Genomic DNA, 22,853 nt, shown 5'->3' with positions numbered 1-22,853 from the left:
TATTTACTTAGAAAAGTACAAGCAGAGAGGAATTAAACCATTGCTGATTTGTTCAGGTTCAATGGGAGGCTATCAGTGAGACAGGATAGCAGTGGGTGGGTGGAGGGATGGAAACAGGGTATGTGAGAAAATCTGCATCATTGGTATTAGCTCAGAGGGCAGCAGCTCGATTGTTGGGAACCACATCCTTGTCAGTGCTTATTCTTACCAAGAGTTTCACTAATATGCTCTCAGGCGCATGGTGCAATTCTTGGGTAGCCCTGTGAAAGGCCAGGAGCTGGACTGTGATGATCCTTGTGGGTCCCTTCCAGCTCAGGATATTCTGTGATTCTGTGAATATCATCTCAGTACAGCCTTTGTCATGGGTCAAGGTTCTGACACACTACGTGTTTCACAAATCCAGAAGCAGAATCGGAAGTCCTCCACACTCATCTCAAAACTGATGATAGTACTTTAGAGACTAGCTTTGATGGCTTGTGGTCATAATTTTTGTGGTCCCTCATACTTGTTGATATTTCAAAAGGAGATCAGGAGTAGATGTGTACAGTACAAAACCCAGGAAAACTTTCTGATTATCTAGAAAAAGACTTCTGCATCAGCCTCAACTGTTTTTGCCATAAACCTACTCTCCTCTCCTGTGTCTTTCTTCCCTTTTCATCCCATTCCTCCGAATCTGCTCTTTAAACTAGAATTTTTCATATTACCCCCAATGCTCAAATACAGCACTTCTTTTATGTTCCTTTCACTTTGTCTAATATGAGTGCATCAGTGCTTTGTATTCAGTCCCATGTGACTGTCCATCCCATTTGCTCATTCTGAGCCCCTACTTTCTTCTCTCCTTACTGTGTTTTCAGCCAATTTTCTTTAGTTGAGAATGGGAATTCAAGTTCTGTTTACTCTCAAGAATTTTTCTTGTTGACTTTTTTTACACAACAAGACTTGATCAGTAAAACTGGCTTAGAACAAAGATTTTGCAAATTGAGTTTATGGTTTGTCAGATTAAACTCTTCTTGCTCATAACAGTCATTTTGAAAGCTTCCACTGCTTCAGCCCTGCAAGGTGCTGATCACTCTCAGTTGGATCTCAGGAAATGTGGAGATCTCTGACCTGAAGCTATTTAGGCATTTGGGTTATGTTTGACTGAGCATAGGAACTATTGCATTGATTTAAATGGGACTGCTTGCAAGTTTAAAGCTCAGCATGTGCTTCAGTACTTTGCCTGGCTGGGGCCAGAGGGCTCAGGTTCCCAGAGCTTCAATACCAGCACTACCTACAAATGACAGAAGATAGAACATCCTGATGAGAAAACTTGATGATCAAGTGATTTCTAACCCAATCGTGCAGCTTAGTGCAGCATCTCTGCAATGAAGAAGGCATTTTTGCTCACCTTCCATGCACATTCAACACTAAAAAAGGAGTTTCAGGGTGTTCTGCAGAGCATACAGGCAAACCTGAGATGATATACAGCACTGTAAGGTTTTACTGACGTTTGCTTAGGATGATCTATGTAAGTCACTCTTAGATATTCAACCTTCCCAAAGTCATGCCAGTAAAATGTTTATGCTACAACATCATCATCTATTCTCTACTGTACCTCCATGTGCAGACACACATTATATATCTTCAATTACATCAAAACTATCTATGCAATAAGTCACAGTCGAAGCTATACCTTATTTGTTCAAACATCCAAGTTAAATTTACATACTAATGGTTGCATATTTGGCTTTAATAGATGCACTATTAGAAAATAAACATAATAAATGAATAACCCTTTTAGCATGAAGTCACCTAATCTTGATGAAAAATATATGAAAATGCAGCAACCAGGGAATCTATTTAATTTTTATTTGAAAATAACGCTAATCACAGACTTAGAAGATAAATATAAATTATATGGAGTAGCATACTAATGATGGATCAGGCAGACCCACCCTGTGCAGTGAATGCAATAAGATCAAACTGGTTGAAATGGATGGTATATACTCTAGATGCTCTCTTTCTCAAGCATGGAATAAAGGATATAGTCTAGGATGGTTTAATTTGCTGAAATTTCCCCTTACACTTGACAGTGCATTTCATTTTCAGCATCTTCTAAAGCTTCAGGACAAGCTCTGTGTCTCCCAGCAACAATCAGGCTTATGCACAGGAAAGATACACAGGGATGATTTCCGTCCCTGAAAACTGAAAAGTGCACAGTAAGGTAGAAAAGTTGGATTGTCTAATGGTGAACAAGAGGGCTCACATGCACAGCAAACAGTGCAAACTGATTTATGCAGTGCTACTGCATAAATCCTTTGTCATCAGAGCAGGAGCTTAATTCCTACAGCACACTGAGCAAAGGCAAAAGGGAGCAGGCAGGCCCAGCCTTTGCTATCTTGCACAGGAGGAAGAGGAGCCTGCTTTGATTTCTTTCCAGTATAATGAACCACTTCTTTCCACACAACTACATCTTTTTGATTATTTTGATCATCCCTGCTATCCTCGACTGTTCACTCTTCAAAGCAGAAAGAGTATCCTGGATTAGGACTGCATACACCATTCTGGCTACAGCTGGGCAGGAGATGAACAGTGTCAATTCAAGTTGTTTGTCAAGACTCCTCACCCCACTTCCAAAGCCTACTATTCCCTCAGGTCTCCCAGCAGTGCTTCTCCAAGAGCTTTTTCTCTTCTGGAGCCATTACAATGATCCTGCTTAGAAAATCTATTATTTTGAGTTTTGAAGTTACCGGGTAATTATAAAGGAATTGAATTTCGAGGGACTGTGAGTCCCGGCAGGCACTAGGAAGGAGCAGCCCCTGAAGATGATGGCAGGGGGTGATAAAAAATAGGTGGTGCTAGGCTTATTGCAGAATATTACAGATAATGCAGAACTGAAGAAATCAAGAAGACAGCAACTCCTATAATCTCACAGAGGGAGTTTTGCTAGAAATCTGATCCAGTTTCCTTCTGTACCACTGCCAGAACAGCCATAATCATGCTTCTGCTTGACCTCAGTGCAGACCACAATGTTCCTCAGCAATTGAAATAAATAACTAGTTAAAACAACAGCAGCCAGAGACACTGGTAGCATCAAATGAAAGTGACTTTGTGAAGGGAGAACACACCAAGAGTCACTCAACATGATGTGCCACTTGCTTGCCTTGGCAGCAAAATGATGAAGACTCCAGGATCCAATCCTGCTGCCAGAGACCCTTCTTCTTAATCAGCACCTTTGGGCTCACCACACTACATCTGAACTGTGAGTGCCTTCCTTCTCTAAATGTCATTTCATTTTTGTACCTTTCCTTGAGACTTGTCAGCCCACAGACTTTTTTTTTTTGTAAGAATGCTGGCTCAGCATAAACCAGAAAGGGGTTACATGGAACTGTGCTCAGGGCCCTGACAAACAGAGACATAACACAGCAGGCTAGATCAGAGCTGAGCCTTTTGTTTTATTACATTGTGCCTTGCAGGCTCTTGGTCCTTCTTGCCCTGCCCATCCTCAGCTTTTCATTTCACAGCCTGAGCAGAAGCCCTACACAAACAATTGAAAGCAAGTTACCAGACCCTGATCCCCACACTGCCGTGACTTGTGTCAAATTATAGCTGAAGTGATTTGCTAATCCAAACCCAGGCAATAATCTGATCTGTGGGGAGAAGCACTCTAACACTGCTGTGCTGAGTGGCCACTGTGGTACAAGCACTGTCAGCTTTTCCCAGCAGCTTTTTGACCTACTGAAGCCTGCACGCATGTACTGAGCAACTGAAGACAAAGGGAAAAATCTAACACATTCAGGCTGTTAAAAGGCATAAGAAATATACTCTAAGTCCCAAGAAAATGCTCCAATTAAATGCAGTTTTTGAGCAAGAGTATATTTAGCCCAGCTAAAGGTTTCTGCTATGCCGTGTGGACTTCATGTAGTTGAAGAACATTTTAAAGAAGAGAAAGAAAAATATTTATGTTGGTGGACCATATTCAGATTATAAGAAAGGATTTGGAGGAGTATCCAAAGATTGAGAGGTCTTTCTCAGTTAATCACATAAAGGATGGACATTTGCCTGGACCTTCTGAGCCACAGGATTCAATTTCTGTCATGAAAGGCTCTCAAAACATTTGGTCTGTCTTTGTTCAGTTCAGTCAGGCTGAACAGTACTGCATGGCCTTGCATACAGAAAATCTGCCACTTTTAAAATATCCATTGAGATTTCTTACAACATCCACACTGGAAGACAGGCTAAAAGTTTTCTTTCAAATATCATATGAATAAACCATGTGATTCATTAATTATGACTCTTTAGCAAGCAGACAGGAACAAAAGGTCTGCTAACTTGGTTTTACAGCATACCTGAAAAATAACACAGAACAGAAGAAAAAAATGGAGATTTTATGGTAGCAACGAAGATATTTCATAGTATTTTCATTTGAAGGGTCATTAACCCTTTAGAAAGCAATGCCAATATGTACTAGAAATATGTACAGCACAGAGCTTGAAAAAGCTCAATGTAAAATATGAGATAAAAGCTGGATATAGACTTGCTTTCAAACAAAAACCCAAGCTTGCCTCCATTCTCTTATCTTCAGATACAGAATTGAAAAATGTAAATTAGGAGTTGGGGAGAACTACCAAAACTGAAGGTGAAACATCCAAGTCAAGTAGGTGCATGTATGTATTAAAACAGAAAGGAGGAAAAATGAAAAAAAAAGAAAAAAAATAAAAATAAAAGAGAAATAATAATTTAAAAGTCCCTAAGCAGCACCTTATATCAGAGAAAAATATCTGTTTCTAAAACATTGGCCATACTCTTTCTTTAGAAGAGAAAAAGAACCAAAACTAAGGCTATCAAACAGCACCAATTAAAAAAGAAGTCACATTCAGCTTCCTAGAAACCATGTACTTTCCTCTGAGGTTATCCACAGTAACCTGTGCCTTTGCCATCTTCAGATTGCTTCACTACACATGACTTACCTAAAACTGAACACAAAAACCACATGCAGCTGAGAGAAGTCAGACACCCAGCCCTCTCTTTGACTCAGCCTCAACATCAGTCCATAGCATTCCAACAATCTGGGCCTTTCCCCAAAAGCTAATCTACTGCTAATATCAGCTGGAAGCTTGGATCCACAGTTTTAAAGCAACCCAGAAATCTCATCTTAGCTCCATCAGATTGCAATCTATAAACAAAGCCACAAGCTCAGCAGCAAAGCCAATCAGAAAGACAGGGACTGAAAATGAGACTTGAGCATTTTTTACTGAAAAGAGCAACAAAGATTCTGTAGGAGATCAAGGAAACCTACAAGCCGACAAACCTTCACGAACAGTGGCAAAATCATGTCTTTCTGTAAGATAACTAACTACAGGCTGAATGCACTAATGCCAGTTATCACCGAACAAACAAATTAAAAAACCCCAATCAACCAAAAAAATTCCCCAAACCGAAACAAAAAAAGCCAAAACTATCCCCCAAACTTATCTCAAACAGTATTTTGATGCTACCAAACAAGATATGCAAGAATTGACATGAATTAAAAACAAATGGATGGATGCTGCTACTGGTGTGGAGATTACTCAAATGTCATCTATTACTGGTGATTTTCCCTTTAATAATTACATTCTTAAAAAAAATTAATCAAGCTGTACACAAAGAAACCAAACTAAATGGCAAAAGGCAGATGCAAAAAGTATTTTACTGCTTTAGCGTTTCAGACTTCATCAAGCATCTATGTCAGCTCAACTCCCCCAAAGACCAGCTGACACCACCTGACTTGAACCTCCCTGTGCTCCTGCTGAAGAGTATTATGGAAGCAGCATTTCCACTCAATCCAGTCATGCCTGATTGCTTTATGAGTACAAAAAGCAAGACAAGGTTGCTAACTACAAAAATCACCACAGCAGAGGAGTTACAAAACAAATATAAGCTGAGCCTGCACTCTCCCCTCTAATGCCAGGAGAAAAGAGTTGACAGTGAAGATGGCAAGGCACATCCACAAAGAATTTGCCAAAGGTTAACACTGCAACTCACATTGACATCAATGATCGTAAAGTGAAAACAATGGGAAAAATTGAGAATGTGTTGTGATCCTTGAACGCTTTGCATCAGACACATCTTTATAATGAAACGGAATCATGGACACAACTCAAGGACATAACCAAATCATAACATAACCAAACCACAGGCCTAAGTCAATCCCTATTCTGGATATTCATATATTTAGAAGTTAAATATATGCCTAAGCATTATTCAAAACAGGGATGTCGACTGGGTATCAGCAGGAACTTAAACATTCTCTGGTTGAAAAAAAATGTTATTATCAAAAGCGGGATTTTACTGCAGTACATCAGAGAATCACGATAGCTGTAGAGCTGTTGCATTAAAACCTAATCTTTTAATGACTCAGAATTTTAATTATGTGATATTCATTAGGAATGCACATACATCACAGTAAATTATTATCATGTATATGTAATTTTACCTGGAACTTTACTTTTTGCCAAATGTGAGGCCCAATAAATTGTTTCAAGAAGCGTTCATCTTCACTCCAGAACAGTCGGATGTCAGGGATATTGTACAGGATCATGGCCAGCCTCTCCAAACCCAAGCCAAATGCCCAGCCAATTTTATCCTGAGCACCAGCTGCAACACACAAGATAAAAATTCAAGAGCTTAAGTTCACAACATGGAAAATTACTGATAAAATGTTCACCCATTTATTAAGAGGGAATAAAGAAAAAGGTGAGATGGAAAACCAGAAAATCTTACAAGTAAGTGCCAAATGAATGATCTAAAGGCTACAGGACAGATCCTACTTAAATCAAAAAGTGCAGCAAGACTGAGCACATCACTCAGTCCAGGAACCAAAAGTGACAATAAAACAAAGCCACAGCCTTGACAATCTGTGTCCAAAGTTTCAGACAGGCTTGAGAAATGCAGCATAATGCTATACATCACTACCATTCACTATGCTTAGAGCTGAGCATTTCCTCACTTGACTCCGCTGTTTCATAAGACTCACAAACATGAATTCCCTGTTCAGAGTATTTTCCTTGGTCTGACAGACCAAGTCAAGCCTACAGAGCATTAACATCATCACCAACATTTCAAATACCATAATTGCCTCTTTTGAGGCTTCTGGAAGAAACAGAGCAATGGGATGTGAGGCACTGTTGCATTAGCATCACACCTCCAACCAGGGAAATCCTGAGCTGCTGTTCCTGGGAAATGCCACTGCTCTCACATTAACAAGTCTCTTTTATGCAGCACTAAATATAAAAGGACAAGAATATTTAATAACGAAAAGCTGTACAGATATTAATGATGCAACATTTCTGTCAGGAAAGAAAATATTCATATCTTCCTTCATTTATAGAGCAGGAGCACTGATTCATGCAAATAGGGATCTTTTCAACACAAAAAACTAAGTCTGTGTTTAGCCATCAGCCTACTGATTTTGAAATCAGCTGAGAGCCCAGAAGCCCTCACAAAGGCTCAGAGCTTTTAAAAACTTAAACAAATGCCTAAACAAACACACCAGCTGAATGGATGTGTGCATGTGTGACAGACTTGACTTCACACCATCAGCACTTGCAGTGTGCTCCTGAGTCACACAACATCACTGCACATCTCACAGCTATGCACCAGGGCCACAGCAACCCCTCCAGTATCAATCTGAACTAATTTTTTGGAAACTTTGAATTCAGCAGCTTTCCCATCTTCCTGCAGGAAGGTGGAAGCACAAGTCTTGTTTCTGACCCTTGTCTGCTATCAGAAAGGAAACAGCTCCCATTGTTTAGGCACTGATGACAGACATGCTGAGTTATCCTGTTGTGTTCAATGCTGAGACTAAACAGGCCTGAGTTCTGTTCAAATAGAGGGAGGCATAACAAGGTTGGGAAAAGAGACACACTCACAACTTCATTCCATTAATTCACCTAAACTTGCCTATTTTTCTGGAATAACAGGTCCTCGGCAGAGGCTGTGTCTCATCTGCTGCATCAGCAGTATTGTGCTGCCACATGAGTTACATAAACTTCTAAGAGCACGTCATAGAGGAGTCAGGATATTCTGCCTGACCCTCCTCATGTGCTCAAAGGTAAGATTTTGCACTTTCTGACATTTGAAAGCAGACAGTTCATCAACTGAACTCTGGAAGTCCTAAAAAATAGAGGACTGGGTGTGAACTCATGGCAGAGATGCTGAAAACAGTGCTTAGACCAACCAGCAGACTATGAGCAGCTCTGACTCTGGAAGCCTGCAATCCATGCTACATTACATGAAGAACTGCACAACTTGCTTCTGCTGACTTTGAGAGAAAACAGAGTGACTACAAAGAACGTATTGAAATTTGTATTTGGGAGCAATTCTGAACTTTGACTTTAAGCCTAGACCATAAACTGCTCCTCTTCCATGCTAAAAGTACTACTCTCCATACATCAGTATATTAAAGTAATTACATTTGTATGGCTGTGAAAAAAGGAATATAATTAATTTCAATGGTGCTGCTTCTTCAAACTTTCAGCTTGCCTTTCCTAGATCAGCAACTCCTGCCTCAGTGACAGAGCTCCTATTCATTCCAGAAGTACCAGATTTTCACATACATATGGGCATTTGTGTAGATCAACCCCTTCCTCCAGATGTAAAGTAAAGCACCAGGAGCAATACCCATGAGGGTTCTGAATGGTCACTGCTTACTCTCAACAGAGGCATTGAACTTGAAACCTAAAGATGCCAGATTAAGCACCAGCATTATTCATTCACAGATGCTCAATAAAGTATACATGATGGGGGTGATGATCCTCCTTCCTCATACTAGTGATGATTCCTGATAGATCAGACAGGAAAAAAAAATATGACAGAAGAGAAGAACAGGTGTATATTCTGATTAGCAAAGCTTTACATTTATAACTTAAACTTTTTTATTATTTTGATATGAGAATGGTTTTCACTGTAATACTTTTCCTCAGTGACTTGCTATCAACTTGAACTCTCCAATGAATGTCTTGATTTTGTATCAGCAACTTCTTTTCTATTCTGGTTTTCTTGCTTGGTTTGTTGGTTTTTTTTTTTTTAGAAGGACTGGGACACTTCACAGGTTTTTATTCATAGCAGACAAAGAAATTCTGCTATCTGCCTAGCAGCTCAGAGCATTGTCATCTGAGCTACAATTAAACAGCTATTCACCAAACTGAACTTGTCTTTTGGATGATCCTTGTACAATTATCAGCCTTCAAACCACAAGCTTCTCAAATGTCTCCAGTGAAAGCTGTATCAGTGAAGAATTACCTCTTCTCAGACAAAATAAATGAAAGAAAAAGGAAAATTCAGATTATTAAAATTCCTCTTCAAATCAGCACTAGCAAACCTCTGCACTGTGAATCTTCAGTTATTTTGTTTCTGATCCCTTCTCCAACTTTCTATTTGTAAAGCTCCGAGTCAATGAAGCATTCACTTAAGTCATTTGAACAACCTCCTTGGGGGACTCAACAAGATTAATGCATACTTCCAAACATATTTCTGACTAGAAATTATCAGGTGACTTAGAAATTAAATGAGCCAGTAATCATCCTGTTGAGTGAGGGAGCAACCCATAGCTTTCCCAACACAAATACATGTTTAAATGCACCAAATTTTGGCAAGTATTATGCAAAGAAGACAAGTGAATGTGAATCAACAAGACAGGAAGAGTGAACACAGAACAGCATTAAATATGGAAGAATGAAAATTGAGGTTCTGATGAGGGGACCTGGCCAAAGCAGCAGATTCCAGGGACCTGGTGGGGCAATCATAGCATCACTGCTTGAAATAACACAGCCCAACAGATAAAGATTTCCTGACACATGAGCTTTCCCAAACTGGCCATCAAAGATTTTTATACTGCCAGGCTCCTGCTGTCTCACATGAAAAATTTGACTCCTCACCAGAAGAAAATTGCTGGAAGCTTTGCTTGTCAGGTAGCCAAAAGATGGAGGAGGAAAGGATAAAATAGTTTGACTGGCTTCCCACACTGGGAGCTAGGATGGCCCAAACCTGATGTCAGAAGGTTGCAGCATTGCAGCTCTGTCTAACAGAGAAGCTCAAGAATCCTTATCTTCCTTGATAAGTCATATCTATTTATCCTGGACTTCAGCTTCAAGCCCAGGTGAATCAGTTTACACATAATGTAGACCAAGAAAGTCATTCTCCAAAAAGCAATGTTAAATGAAAATTAAATTTGCTCAGTCAGGATTGGAATCTTCCCAATTATTCACTAAGGCATAAATAATGACCTGCCAGAATTAATGGATTATATTGCCCTGAATCCTCAGAAAAAAACACAGACAGAAACACCCACCCTCTCAAGGAGTGTGAGGCAAGATATTCTGCTCTGTGCAACAATTCTAAAACATAATTTTCAACATAGTAACAGGTAACAAAACCTTAGTAACAGGTTGACAAAACCTTTTTGGTTTACATTCCAGTCATACTTATTTTTGTATTGATACCAGCTTTTATTTAAGAATTTTTGCTACTTCTGTAAAACTGCCAATAAAGAAATCTTCTTTCAATAGACCCTAAACTGGGCCTTCAAATTGTCATACTCAGCAGTTACTGAAAAGTGAAAGAAATTAAATTTTGATCTTGGACTGAGGCAAAATCATGAATACACAACAGCCTGCATAGAAGGTGTTCTTCACAAAATGCACAAAAATTAATACACCCAAAGTATGAGTAGCTGAAATCTGGGATGAGTTCCAGAAGCAAAGACCTGAATTTGATCTCCTCCTTTCAGTCCAAACTATGACTCTTAATAGAGCCAGTTCTAGAACTGAAATGGTAGGAAGAGGGGTAAACAGATTCTCAAGGGCACATGGATTACACATCATGTTTTACAAAATAAATCAGCTTTAAACTGTACAGAAAGTAAGTTATAGACATAATGAACATGCAACTTGACACAAAATACCACAAATTCTGGAAACAAATGCCAAGACCCAGATTTGAGTTCTGTGTGATTAATGGACAGCTTACGAATCAGGCTTTGAAAAACAGGTTCTGCAAAATAAATATTGACTTATTTCTAGAGACTAGGAATGCATAGTCTATATAACTGCCAGAGTAATGAGGCAAACGTGTTTACTTGTGTTAAAAATATTATAAATTATTTCCTTATTATTTCCATAAGTTATTTCAGCTAAAACTCCCATATGTAGGGAGTAAAAAGCTTTACATGGAAAAAAAGTAATATTAAGGCATCAGTCTAATAGAGAAGAGCTTCTGAAACTGCAAGGTCATGTGGCTGTAATCTTAAGCAAGTGAGGCCAAAAAGCTTACCCAAGTTTTCTCTGAACTTCTCTCCAGTGAAAGCAAAAATCAAAACCATCACAGTGTTCTCTGGTAATTCAGTTAAACTGATGCATTCAGGCTCCTGTGTGCAACTCAGCTTAAATTACACCCTAAAATGAGGACTTGGCATTCAGACTATGCATGCTAAAAAAGCCACTCTTCAAAAACTCAAGAAAAGAAGTAAACATTCAATTATGCCCATTCTATGTAAAGAGAACTTATCTTTCTGAATCTCATCTGTGGAATAATTTTCTAACAATAATAGTCACTTTGAGACCACAACTATGTCTCCTGGGTCAGACTGCTCTGTTCTGTTCTCTCCATTTGAAAACTAAGCAAAAGAACTTTAAAGGTCTCGAATAAGTTTTAATAAGTATGTTTATTTTTGTTCTATAACCAGAAGAGCCATGTATATACTAAAAGAACAGTCTGTTTAAAAAATCTACCCAGGGAAGCCATCCACCAGATTCTGCTTTCTTCTAATATATAACTAACATTCATTCTACCATTTTACCAATATTTCAACAGGTCAAGTAGTTGGGAAGAAAACATTTCTGATAGGGAGAAATTAACGACCAGGGCAGAAGAGGACAGGAAAACTAGATTAGCAAAAAGAGGAAAGAGTAAACCAAAGCAACAACAAGGAGAAGCTCTCTCTATTTTTTCCTACCTTCAATTGATACTTTTAACTTCAATTTTTTTCATCTTTCTGCTTCTGAAGTTATGAATTCCTCAGTCCTCCTTCCTTGCTCCTTTCCATCTTCCTACTTTTTCCCAAGACCATCTCTCTGGTTCCTGCAAGCTCTCCTAAGCACTCCCAACATAATCAATGATAAATCCCCCATTAAACAGAACCTTACTTACATCCTAGGATATTTTTTCAGTGTTCATAACTATACACTGCAATAGCATTCTACCTTTCAAATTATGTACAATAAAGCATCCACTTAACTCCCAAGAGCAATTCAAGACATTAGTCAGTAACTATCAATACTTTAATGGTATATGGTTTTCTTTTTCGCTGTATTTCAGCCTGCATAGATGAACAAGTGGCTTGCTTAGTTTTTGAGGGTTTTTTCCTTACTCCTGTCTCAAGGCTGAATGTTTTCAATGGATGACAGCACAATTTGCTGTCCTAATTTATGTCACAGAGCAAAAAATTAATTTACTCATTCACTCTTTTCCCCCTGGCTCTGCCTGCAGGCTACAGTATTGCTCTTTTTGTTCCTTGTAAGCAAAAGCAAACTCCAATTCCTTTTTTTATGTTTTGTTCATTCAGGAAAAGTTGGATTTTGAGAGTTTGGGCTTTTTAATATCTTCTAATATTGTTAAATCTCCCTAGACACTGGGGCCACGGAGATTTGAAAAAATAAATGCTATAAAGAAATACATGAGGGGTTCCCACATGAGAGAAAGACTAAGCCTACAATACAGTTCAGAAATTCAATTATGAATCTCATTTTTTCAGGGTGTAAGTACAGATGGTCAAATTCCCTTCACATATATTCATTGCTCCAGATGCAACTTTCTTGGAAAAATTTGACCAAAGTTGACTTCTTAGTGTCTTACAAAATGGCCTTTTCTTGCAGAACAACAGACAGAGCAAGGAACAAGAACACGAAGATCATCACAATGTGGGATAGTCTTCACAAGATTAAGACATCCTCAAAAGATCCAGAGGTAGCAGTTTATCTGTCATACCACAGGACACTGCTCAGCATGTTCAATATTCCTGTTCAAGAATCAGAACAGCCAGAACACCTGCATATATATAAAAAGGTTAAAAAATATGTTCAGCTGACAGCAGCACACTCTTGTGATTACTCCAAAAGCTTGACATTGCACAATAAATTCAACTTCCAGAGGCAGGGACTGATACCACATTTTGTTTTTCTACAGCATGTACCATAAAGAAGCCTTGAGTTTATGACTGGGGTTCCTTGGCTTTACAATATATAAAAATAATAGACAGATCAGGTTTACGATTTAGCTCCTCTGCCACAAACTCATTCTTGGCAAGAAAGTAATGAAAAGCCTTATGATCACTTAGGCATCACTTTTGTTATAACTGGAGTTGGGATAATAGTCCTTCCTTTCCAGAATGATTTAGGTAAGACACACAATAAATGTAAAATATTGAATTTCAAAATCTTTCTGTCAATAGTTCTTCAGTATTCTGACGGTAAAGCTGAGAGAAGATTTCATACTGAAGTACAGCATTTATAGTCCAACTTCAATGAACTCCAATGAATTCCACTACATGTGTTTTGTATCAGCTCTGACAAGATTCTGGGTATACACAATTTATTTATTTTTAAGAAGGCACAACATAAAAGGTCCGGGTGTATTTAAATGTATTGTCACATAGTACAGGATCAAACCATTTTGTTCAGAAGCACTTCTGAACCCAGTTTTTCTTTCTTCTTACTAGAGAACTACTCCATCAGCTCTATGCCACAACAGCTTGAAGGACGTTTCTTACTTTTGCTCACAAAGGGCTCTTCAAAGAGTGGCTTCCCAACCCAAGCCTACTCATTGATCCCCCATCTTAAAAAATTTGACCATTGCATGTTGCTGGACAAAATATTTTCTGTCAATAGGTCTCATGCTATTAAAGACATAGATGTGATTTAAACATGTAATTACAGACATTAGCAAATGGGATTTGAAGACAATGTCACAAAAGACTCTCTTGCATGTCTCTCTATATTGCTCCCGAGTTCAGTGTTTCCAGCTGGCATTTGTCAAACCTGAACACCTGCAAATACCTTTATCTGCACCTGTAACACAGCTAGGGATGCTTAACTAGTGTTCTGGTACATTTTGTACACAGGCATGTAGAAAGGGAATATATATAGCTGTAGCAAAGACACCTCAGGAGACTCAATTCTGTGCCCCAGGAAAAGACATAGTGAGCCATGTCCTGCTCTTCCTCCTGAGCCCAAAATCTCCTGTTTCCTCTCTCATCTTCATGTTCCCAGGAGCACCCAGATGGAGCAAAATCTGAACTTACATATTAGGTTCTTCAGCTTGTAGTGCACCGCTTGACTTCTGTGAAGCAACAACCCTTTGAAATGCATCACCAGGTAAAGGACTTGAGCTGTGCCTAATCCTACACCTGCTCAGAAGCCCTGTCATGTCCAGAGCTCTTCTGGGGCAGAAACTGAAGGGTTTCACTCAAGGCAAAAGAGTTCTCCCTTCTACTCAGTCCATGTTTTGGTCACTTACAATTTGAGGGATATGAATATATTCTCCTGGGATCTGGGGATGCTTCCAAGCAGATGCAGAGGTATCTGCAAGAAGATGCTGAGAAGCAACATAATTCTGGGCAACACTGGTGGCTACTTAACCAGTAACTAGACAGTGCAAAGCATCTGATCTAAACCAGATCCTTCAGTTCTACTGTAAATAGAGAGAGAAGACCCAAATAATTATTCACTCTATCATAAGAAATGCAGAAATAAACACTTAACTTTTAGACATGTAAATCAGGTTAGAATTTGACCCTATGCATTCATTTCAGCTTCAAGTTTTGCTGTGAAACTAGCATCACTGTGTAATTACAAGGAAAATAACAAAAATCTTTCATCTCAGAGCAATCAACTCATGTTAATATCTCTTTTAGATTTCTCTCTAAAATTTCTTTTAATTAGTTTCCTCATTTCTAGCAATTTCCTTCATCATTTTGGTACTCATATGATACAAACACAATGGAAATTATGTTCCAAGTACTCCCCTGTCCTTATTTCCCTCTTCCTGCACTGCACAAAGTATCTATAGCCACTTAAAAAATAATTATAACATATGTAATTTATTTCAAGTCATCTTATTCATCAGTAATACTACAGAATTACAGCCAGACCTCCATGCTTTTCTTGCTTATGAGTAGAACATTTAAGTTAGTGATTAAAATTAAGCCACCATCTCCATATGAAATAGGTGACAAAAAATGTTTAAGATTAAGTAATTGTTCTTTAAAGTTCAAAGTAACTCTTTTTCATTTACTTAGATTTGTACAAAATTCATGAATTCTGGCAGCAGTACCTTTTTTTCTCTGAAGTACAATGATTTTGTTAAAAGGTGACATAAATTGTATTAAAATTTGGCATAAAGTGGTTGAAGGAGCTTCACACAATACAATATTACCAGCTATTAGAGATGAAAGAAATGTAACCTCATAAAGTCTCACCTAAAATATATAAGAAAAGCTTAGGAAAAGACAGAAGAAAAAGTTTTGCTTGAAATCCTTGAAATAATTAATTGAAGCACATTAGCTGTTTTTTGCAGAGGCTTCTTGCTTACTCTTGCCATGCAGTTTACAAGGCATGTAAAAGATGATGGAACAGGTACACAAGTGAGGGATGGGTTGCAGGATGATCCTGCAACTGCCCTCTGCCTAGCTATACATAGATATACATCTAGGTATATGTACTCTATAGAACAGTTTACACCATTACACAGTGGCCAACAGCACCAAACAGACCAGCTTTATTTACCAGTGAATGAGGAAGGATTTTCCTTAGAAAAGATTCAAAGAAGACTAAGGCTGCCACATAAAGCACTCAATCTTTCATAGCTACTTGAAAAAAAGCCCTATGTTTCTCCCACTATGTTCATATAAATTCTCAATTTTGTCTAATATTTTGTATATGTAATAGAGATGTGTACACATGGAATTACTCTACAATACTCATAATTATATTACACTGATGACTCATAAGAATGTGATGATATACAACAGAATACTTCCATTTTTCAGTTTTCAATTTAAAACATCCAGAAAACGGCCCACAAAAGTGAGCCTTAATACAACACTTGGTGTTTCAATGAAACATTCAGATATTCTGAAAAAGTAGAATTAAAGTTGCCTGAGGAACACTAAAATGCTCTCATCTTAGCCATACATTACAATGCTGCCTGCAGTGAGACAAACAAGTATCAATCTTCCCACGAGAGTTTGCTCTGTTCAGCACAGAGAAGAGACAATGGTTAATGGTCCCTGCTCACATTCCTTGCATTGCTGATACGTACCCCAAGTGCTTTGTGCACTGAGCAATACTCAAGCCGAGCTCTGAAGACACATTCTTTCTTTTATGAGCTTCCCAATGAAGCATTCGGTTCCACAATATTTAAATCTTTGCAAAATATTAGACATCTTTTCTTTCTTTCTTTCTTCTGCATGTCTTTGTAAGCTGGGGAAGCATTAGTGTCTCCTGTATTGAAGCTGGAACTTGGGCACTTGAAGATCAAAAGCATCCATTAATTTTGATCCCAATCTGACATACCTTGGGCCTGATATTTCTGAGCACCAAGGAGATCATGGGGTTTAATGTGTTCAAAGTACAGCTCCCCATTACTACAGCTGCTGCTGTGAGCACTTGACACTTCTGCAAATCAGACCCCCTGGTCTCAAGTCAGGCACTGGGACAACAAAAAGCACACAGTGAGTGGCCACATGCGAAAAATTTAAGTTCAAAGATGTTGATACACTCAACGAGGAACTTTTTTCTTCAGGAAGGAAGAGAAGGCAGAGCAGCATTCAAGGGCACAGACCGCTCTTTCCTGCTGTCATTAAAGACACCCATTTCATGCTTCCCAACTACTGCCTTAGTGAGGCAGACACTCGTTAGAGCAGTATCCTCCACCAAAGCAGCTCAAATTCATCCACAGAGGAATGATTATCCTGGAAACTGAATCAGATAATGGTCCTCCACAGGAGAAGAAGCAAACTCAGCAATGTTCTTTGCTTTCTAAACACTCCTAACCTCCCCTCGCCCTGTTCTGCCCGGGATGCTGTAGGATGATGAATGTTTCTCTGTGTCATTGGGGTACAGCACAAAAGTTCCAAGGGAGCAGGTCTCCTGTGTCCTGGGAGAGTGCCAATGGATGCCTACAGCCCTGGACTGAACTGCAGAGAGCCTGACTCAGCTACATCCATCCCATGGTGAACATTGGATGAGTTCAGGTGACAGCAAGTCATGGACCAGAGAGCCCACACTGCAAGTCTGCAGAGGAAACCGGAGCTAAACAAACTCCCAGGGATGAATGTGTCTGAGCCCTCCACCCCAGCAGAGCTCTGCTTTACCCAGAGGCCCAGACTCTCAGAAAGACAGTACTACTTACTGAACACAGACACACACCTCTTCTATGCCTTTTGCCTCCCCCCAAAATAACAGTCTCCTTCAATGAGCACACAAACCTGCAAATAAGTGCTGAAGATAGACTTAGACTTGACTAGAAGTTGACTCAAAACTACAGCAGTACATAATCACTGAAGTCAACAGGAAAAAACCAAACATGCAGAGCTCAGTACAGTTCCTTCCTCACCAAACATCACCTCATTCCATGCACAGAGCAGGGGCATGGAGGACAGACCACAGTCTCTATCCCAGAGTCTCGGCAGGGATGCAGAGATGTGCCCAAGTGTGTTCTCTGTGTCACTGTCACAGCAACTCAATGCGAAAGATCTGACCTCCACTCAGTGAGTTTTGTGTCTTCGTTGTGGATGGTGTGCATGGAAATATTCTGATAAGCATACAACATAAAGGAAAGGATACTGCTTTGATTAGATGGTATTTTAATTCACTGCTAAAATATTTAAATGAATTATCAGAGAAGGCTATTTATCTGCTTCTCTTTCTGGACTATAAGAAGAATAATTTCTCTTGCTCATTTGAAGAACTGCAATTTAAGACCCCTTATTAAAGAGATTCTCTTCTCTAAAAAAGTCACTAGCTCTCTAGATAATATTCCTTTTTTGCAGTTGGTAATTAATCTCTTGTTATGCACTGAAGTTAATTTTGTAAAGGTAGTGCACCACTGACACCTAAAGAAATGAATGATAAAGGAAATGTTAGACCCCCTAAATCTCTAACTCCTATGTAATGACAATTAATGAAATAGTATTTTCTACTGGAATCTTTTTTTTAAGCACTAGACAAAGAGGATACTGTGTTTTTAAGATTAACTTGCCTTACCAAGTTGTGTATTTTATAGCCATCAGAAATATAATTAAAAGAATAATCTTTCTACAAAATAAACATACAGTTAGTATTTAATTATATCTTTTTTTCTTTACAGTTTGAAAATTGACAGCAATTGCTATAGAAACTCATAACCAGTCTGGTAATTTTTGCCCTGCACTCATGTAGAGAAGTCCATCCTGAATATCAGTCCCACTTGTCAATAGAGGAGAATCTGAAATAAATTAACATTTAGTTTTACAGGACAGATACTAATTGGGTTGCTATTCTGTCACTGTGTAAATTTTCAGTGACCTTTCCAAAAAAGAAAGAACAAGTCAATAGAAACTGTTTCTTCTTGACTTTCTCCACCCCCATTTTAATTTTTTTTTTTAACAGCCATCTGGAGTTTCTTAATCCCTTTACAGAAACACATAGTTTCTTTTTTTTTTTTTTAAGGTAGGAAGAATATGCTAGGCAGTTTGGTTCTTTTCCTTTTTTTTTCATATTTTGCATTTTACTTTAATGGAGGTTTTCCACGCTTTTTATCACAACTACCATATTCACAGCAAATAACATCAAGTTTTCCAGCACAAAGCAGCCTTAGATCTTGCTTTCCTCCTCACTCTCTTCCTTGCTCAGGAAATGGAAAAAGAAAAAGCAACAAACTAAAAACACAGAGGGGTCACCTTTTAACAGCTGATGCACATTTGTACATCTTGTAAAGAAATAGCTGAACACATACTAAGTTTATCTTCATATACCCACTGAAACTCACTGAATAACAGCATTTCTAAAGGTAAGTTATAGCAGCATAGCTGTGGATAAAGACTGAATCAGCTCAAATCCCATTACTCACTGTGCCACCATGGGCTCTGAACCCTTCCCTCTGCTGGGCAAGGCATCTTGCTAATATTAAAGGCAATGGAAACCCACAGCTGCTTCAAAAAGTGGCATGACCAGCTCCAGGAATCCTCTGCCTCTCTCCTGAAAGCAAAACTGGATGCACACGCATGCAGCACGGGAAGCAAACAGGAGGAATTAAAAGTCTGAGCGCAGTCCCAGAGCCGTGACCTCACCAGGATTACAGACACGAAGGGACAGCTCACTTCACTGCCGTGATAGATGGGTACAGGCTCTGCTGGGAGCAATTTAAAACATGACTGAACGAAGCCCAGGGCAAACTGCTCTGTCTGGACTTGTGCTGAGCAGGGGGTTGGACCACAGAGCTCAGGAGGTCCCTCAGACACACATGATTCTCTGAGGATGGCTTTGTGTGTGTGCTCATAATTCCTTATAGGAAAATCATGCTCAGTCTTTGCTTAGGAGGAATTTTCAGGCAGGAGAAAGCTCAAAATACTAACCTCAACAGAAAATACATTGAAATTACACATGATTCCAGTAGGCTTCAAAAGAAAAGGAGCCTGCAAGACTGAATCATAACATTGCCAAAAAAAAAAAAAAAAAAAAGAAGAGGGTAAACATGGCACTGAGACTTTCTTTCTCAATAGATTACATTTTACACTAATATGCCCTGAGCTCATTTACATGCAAACTCCCTGTCAATTTTTTCTGCAGAGTGGTGAATGGTTAAGCACACCACTTGGGTTTTTTATACGGCAACATCCTTCAAGCAGCACCTTTGGCTTACCTTCCCCATGAAACCACAATCAGAAGAACTTCTATAAATGTCACTTGTTATTTATGGAGCACTTCATCATTTCAAGGCAAAGTGGACAAACACGTTAATATTTAACACAGCTCTTGGGATTATGGCACCATTTCACAGATGAGAGAGAAAAGGGCTGCAAAATCTTCTTTAAGAAAAGTTGATTTTGGGTGCCCATTCCTGAGCTTCTGGGGATTGGGAGACCTAACAAGTTCCTGCCATACAGGTTATGCAAACTGTCTAATAATTTATGGTACGTAGGAAGGACTCTTAGTCCTAGAGCCAGAACCCACTACTTAATAATTTTTTTTTCTTTACATGAAAACAAAATTTCACACATGGACTCACACACTCCTTTATTGTAGAACATTTTACAGTCAACAAGATTTTAAGGGTTCCCACAGGTTTCTAAAGATACCATATGTCCAATTACACAAGACACTGAATTCTGCAAAGGATCAGCTAACATGGTAAACTGCTGAGCTTCACATCCTGTAAAATCTATGAAGTTCTTGAAAACAATGTTAAACAGTATTTTTTGCCTTCTTCCTTAGATCTTTAGAAATAATTATTTAGATTTTATTTTAATATTTTGGAAAGCTGAAACCTGTGCCAAGAATACAACACTTCCTACCATAATCACAATATAAATCACTCAAATCAAATAGATTGTGATGAAAACACACAAAAATTTAATTGAAATTAAATATATGAAATAACAGGAATTACCAAATCAACACACAGGTACTTAAAACCATCTAGACCAAAGGGGATTACATGCTGCAACTCCTCCATTACCAGTAAGGGTGGAAAATTGATAATGCAAAGCAGAAAACTCTCCTGGAAGACAACCTCACCATCTGGCTTATCTCAAACCCAAAGGGAATTAAACAATAAAAGATAGTAATTTTCCAGCAATGATGGAGCAGTGCAGCGTGGGGGACAAGAACTCGGCACAGCTGAGAGAACTAATGTTTATGAAGTATTTTTGTAACATAGTTCTTCATGTCTTCTAGCAAACATCAAGCCTTAGGGAAGTGCTACAATTAACCTTGGCTTCTAAATGATGAAATTTGAAGTAGACTAGTCATTTGCTCAAAGGAACCAACTGACCAATTAGCTAAGTGAACAGCACGACTCCAAATTATTAATTTCTAGAATTGATGTCCAAATCACAGAAATGCACTTCAACAGAAGTTTCTGTATTCTGCCCCAACTTTGTGAAGCTTTTGAACTTCCAAATGTATTAAATTCCACAAGGTGATGCTGCGTTAACAGAATCTTAATTATACAATTTTAAATTAGTTCATCTAATCAATAACCTACTAATACTGTTTTTGAGGAATTTGCTATGACAAACTGAAAACAAGCAAGAATCCAGGATTTGCATTTAAAATTCTTAAACAGTCCATTTTATCAGAAGAGAATATAAACTTCCTTACTAATCTCAAGATTGGACATATATTGAAAAGCTACGCATAATAAAATTCATGATTGCAAGTGTGGAGTGTACTGTCTGTGTGGGATAATAAGCATCATCAGGTTTTGGTTAATCAGCAAACTGGGAAGCATTCCTGGCTAAAAAGAATGACACAGAATATTTGGTTACCACATTTCCCTACTGTAGGTTTTCCCCTTGTTTTTCTCTGATACAAATGTTACTGGCCATGAGACAGACCTTCCTCATCTCTTTTTCATTAACATACTTTTAAAATATGCATACCTCTAAGAATGCAAACCACAAAATCCTATAAAATTCTTATAGTTGCACAGGTATGACTTAAGATTAAAATATTATAAACACAAGAGAATGATCACAATTTCATTTTACTTGTCAGTGTCTAAGATGTATTGCACACGAGTTGCAGATAATTGTAAGAGGTTTTAAGCTTCTGAGCAGTTTCCATCATGACTGCCTGCTTTCCTGAACAATTTAAAATGTCATCAACCTTTTAGAATACAACCAGATGATTCAAAGCGTCCTTGGATAATTATCACATGAAGTTACCATTTATGTTCCCATAAGCTTTCTTTCTACTAAAAATTTGTAATTCTCCCAAGCCAGGTAAGATGGGAGAGGCTCTAAGACATAGCAATCCTTAGATGAATATAAATCTTTCCTACTTTTTGTTGTCACAATAGAAATATAAGCTCTTCTGCCAAACTCCAAGAAAGAATCACCACTAGCAGCAGATTTTGGTATGTATTCATTTTGACTTCTCAAAAGTCAAACCAAATAAATAGAGCTTGCCTATGCAGAAATGCATACAGATATTAAAACTAGTATGTGTTTTTCATAGGTAAAAAAAAATGCTATAGTATTGTATAAATCCTCATTTTGGATTTAAAATAAATCCTGTATATATCTATGCAACCTAGAATCAAAATTGTTAAGCTTATGGATTCATGTAAAGAAGCTCTACTCTGAAACAAGCTTGCAGTTTATGTGCAGTTGGTCAGAACTGGAACAAGCATGAAGGGCAGAGCAAAAGACACCCAAGCACAAGAGCACAAGATGGAAAGCAGAAGAAGAGGTAAAAAGGAGAAAAAAACACCAACCCACATTTGCACAGACTGGACTGCATAACAAGCTCAGCTGGTGTGAATTAGTATAAAAGCTTCTCCAACATCAGTGAAAGCTGTGCCAATTCACACCAGATGAGATCTAAGCTGTCACTAGCCAAATGGCAAAGAAAATAAAATCAGCTCAGTTCTTATTTATTTCAAAATATGCCACTGGCTTCACTGCTACTGTTCCTAGTTTCCTGCAGCATAAGTAGGAGAAGAATCAGAAATATTGTATTTCCACAGGTCTGCATATAAACATCTACTGACTGCACAACCAGTTAAGCTACCCAACACCATCCTGTAAGAACACTTCAGATCAGATGAAATTCACCTTATTTCAGATTCACAAAACA

General features: G+C 38.5%; 1 protein-coding gene across 2 annotated transcripts in view; it reads right to left on the bottom strand.

Moving 5' to 3' along the window:
* The window catches only part of FARS2 (phenylalanyl-tRNA synthetase 2, mitochondrial), a 230,912-nt gene that overhangs the window by 89,600 nt on the left and 118,459 nt on the right, over positions 1 to 22,853 (bottom strand). For both annotated transcript variants that reach the window (XM_054284695.1, XM_054284696.1), the window contains one exon: positions 6,455 to 6,615. In XM_054284695.1, coding sequence (XP_054140670.1) covers positions 6,455 to 6,615 — 161 coding nt within the window. The remainder of the gene's footprint in view (positions 1 to 6,454; positions 6,616 to 22,853) is intronic.

The sequence above is a fragment of the Melozone crissalis genome, unplaced genomic scaffold, assembly GCF_028551555.1.
Source record: "Melozone crissalis strain CALT ecotype California unplaced genomic scaffold, PUWL_Pcris_2 ptg000042l_1, whole genome shotgun sequence".
NCBI classification, from domain to species: domain Eukaryota; kingdom Metazoa; phylum Chordata; class Aves; order Passeriformes; family Passerellidae; genus Melozone; species Melozone crissalis.
The sequence above is the reverse complement of the archived record's forward strand: the minus strand, read 5'-3'. Positions and strand labels throughout refer to the sequence as shown.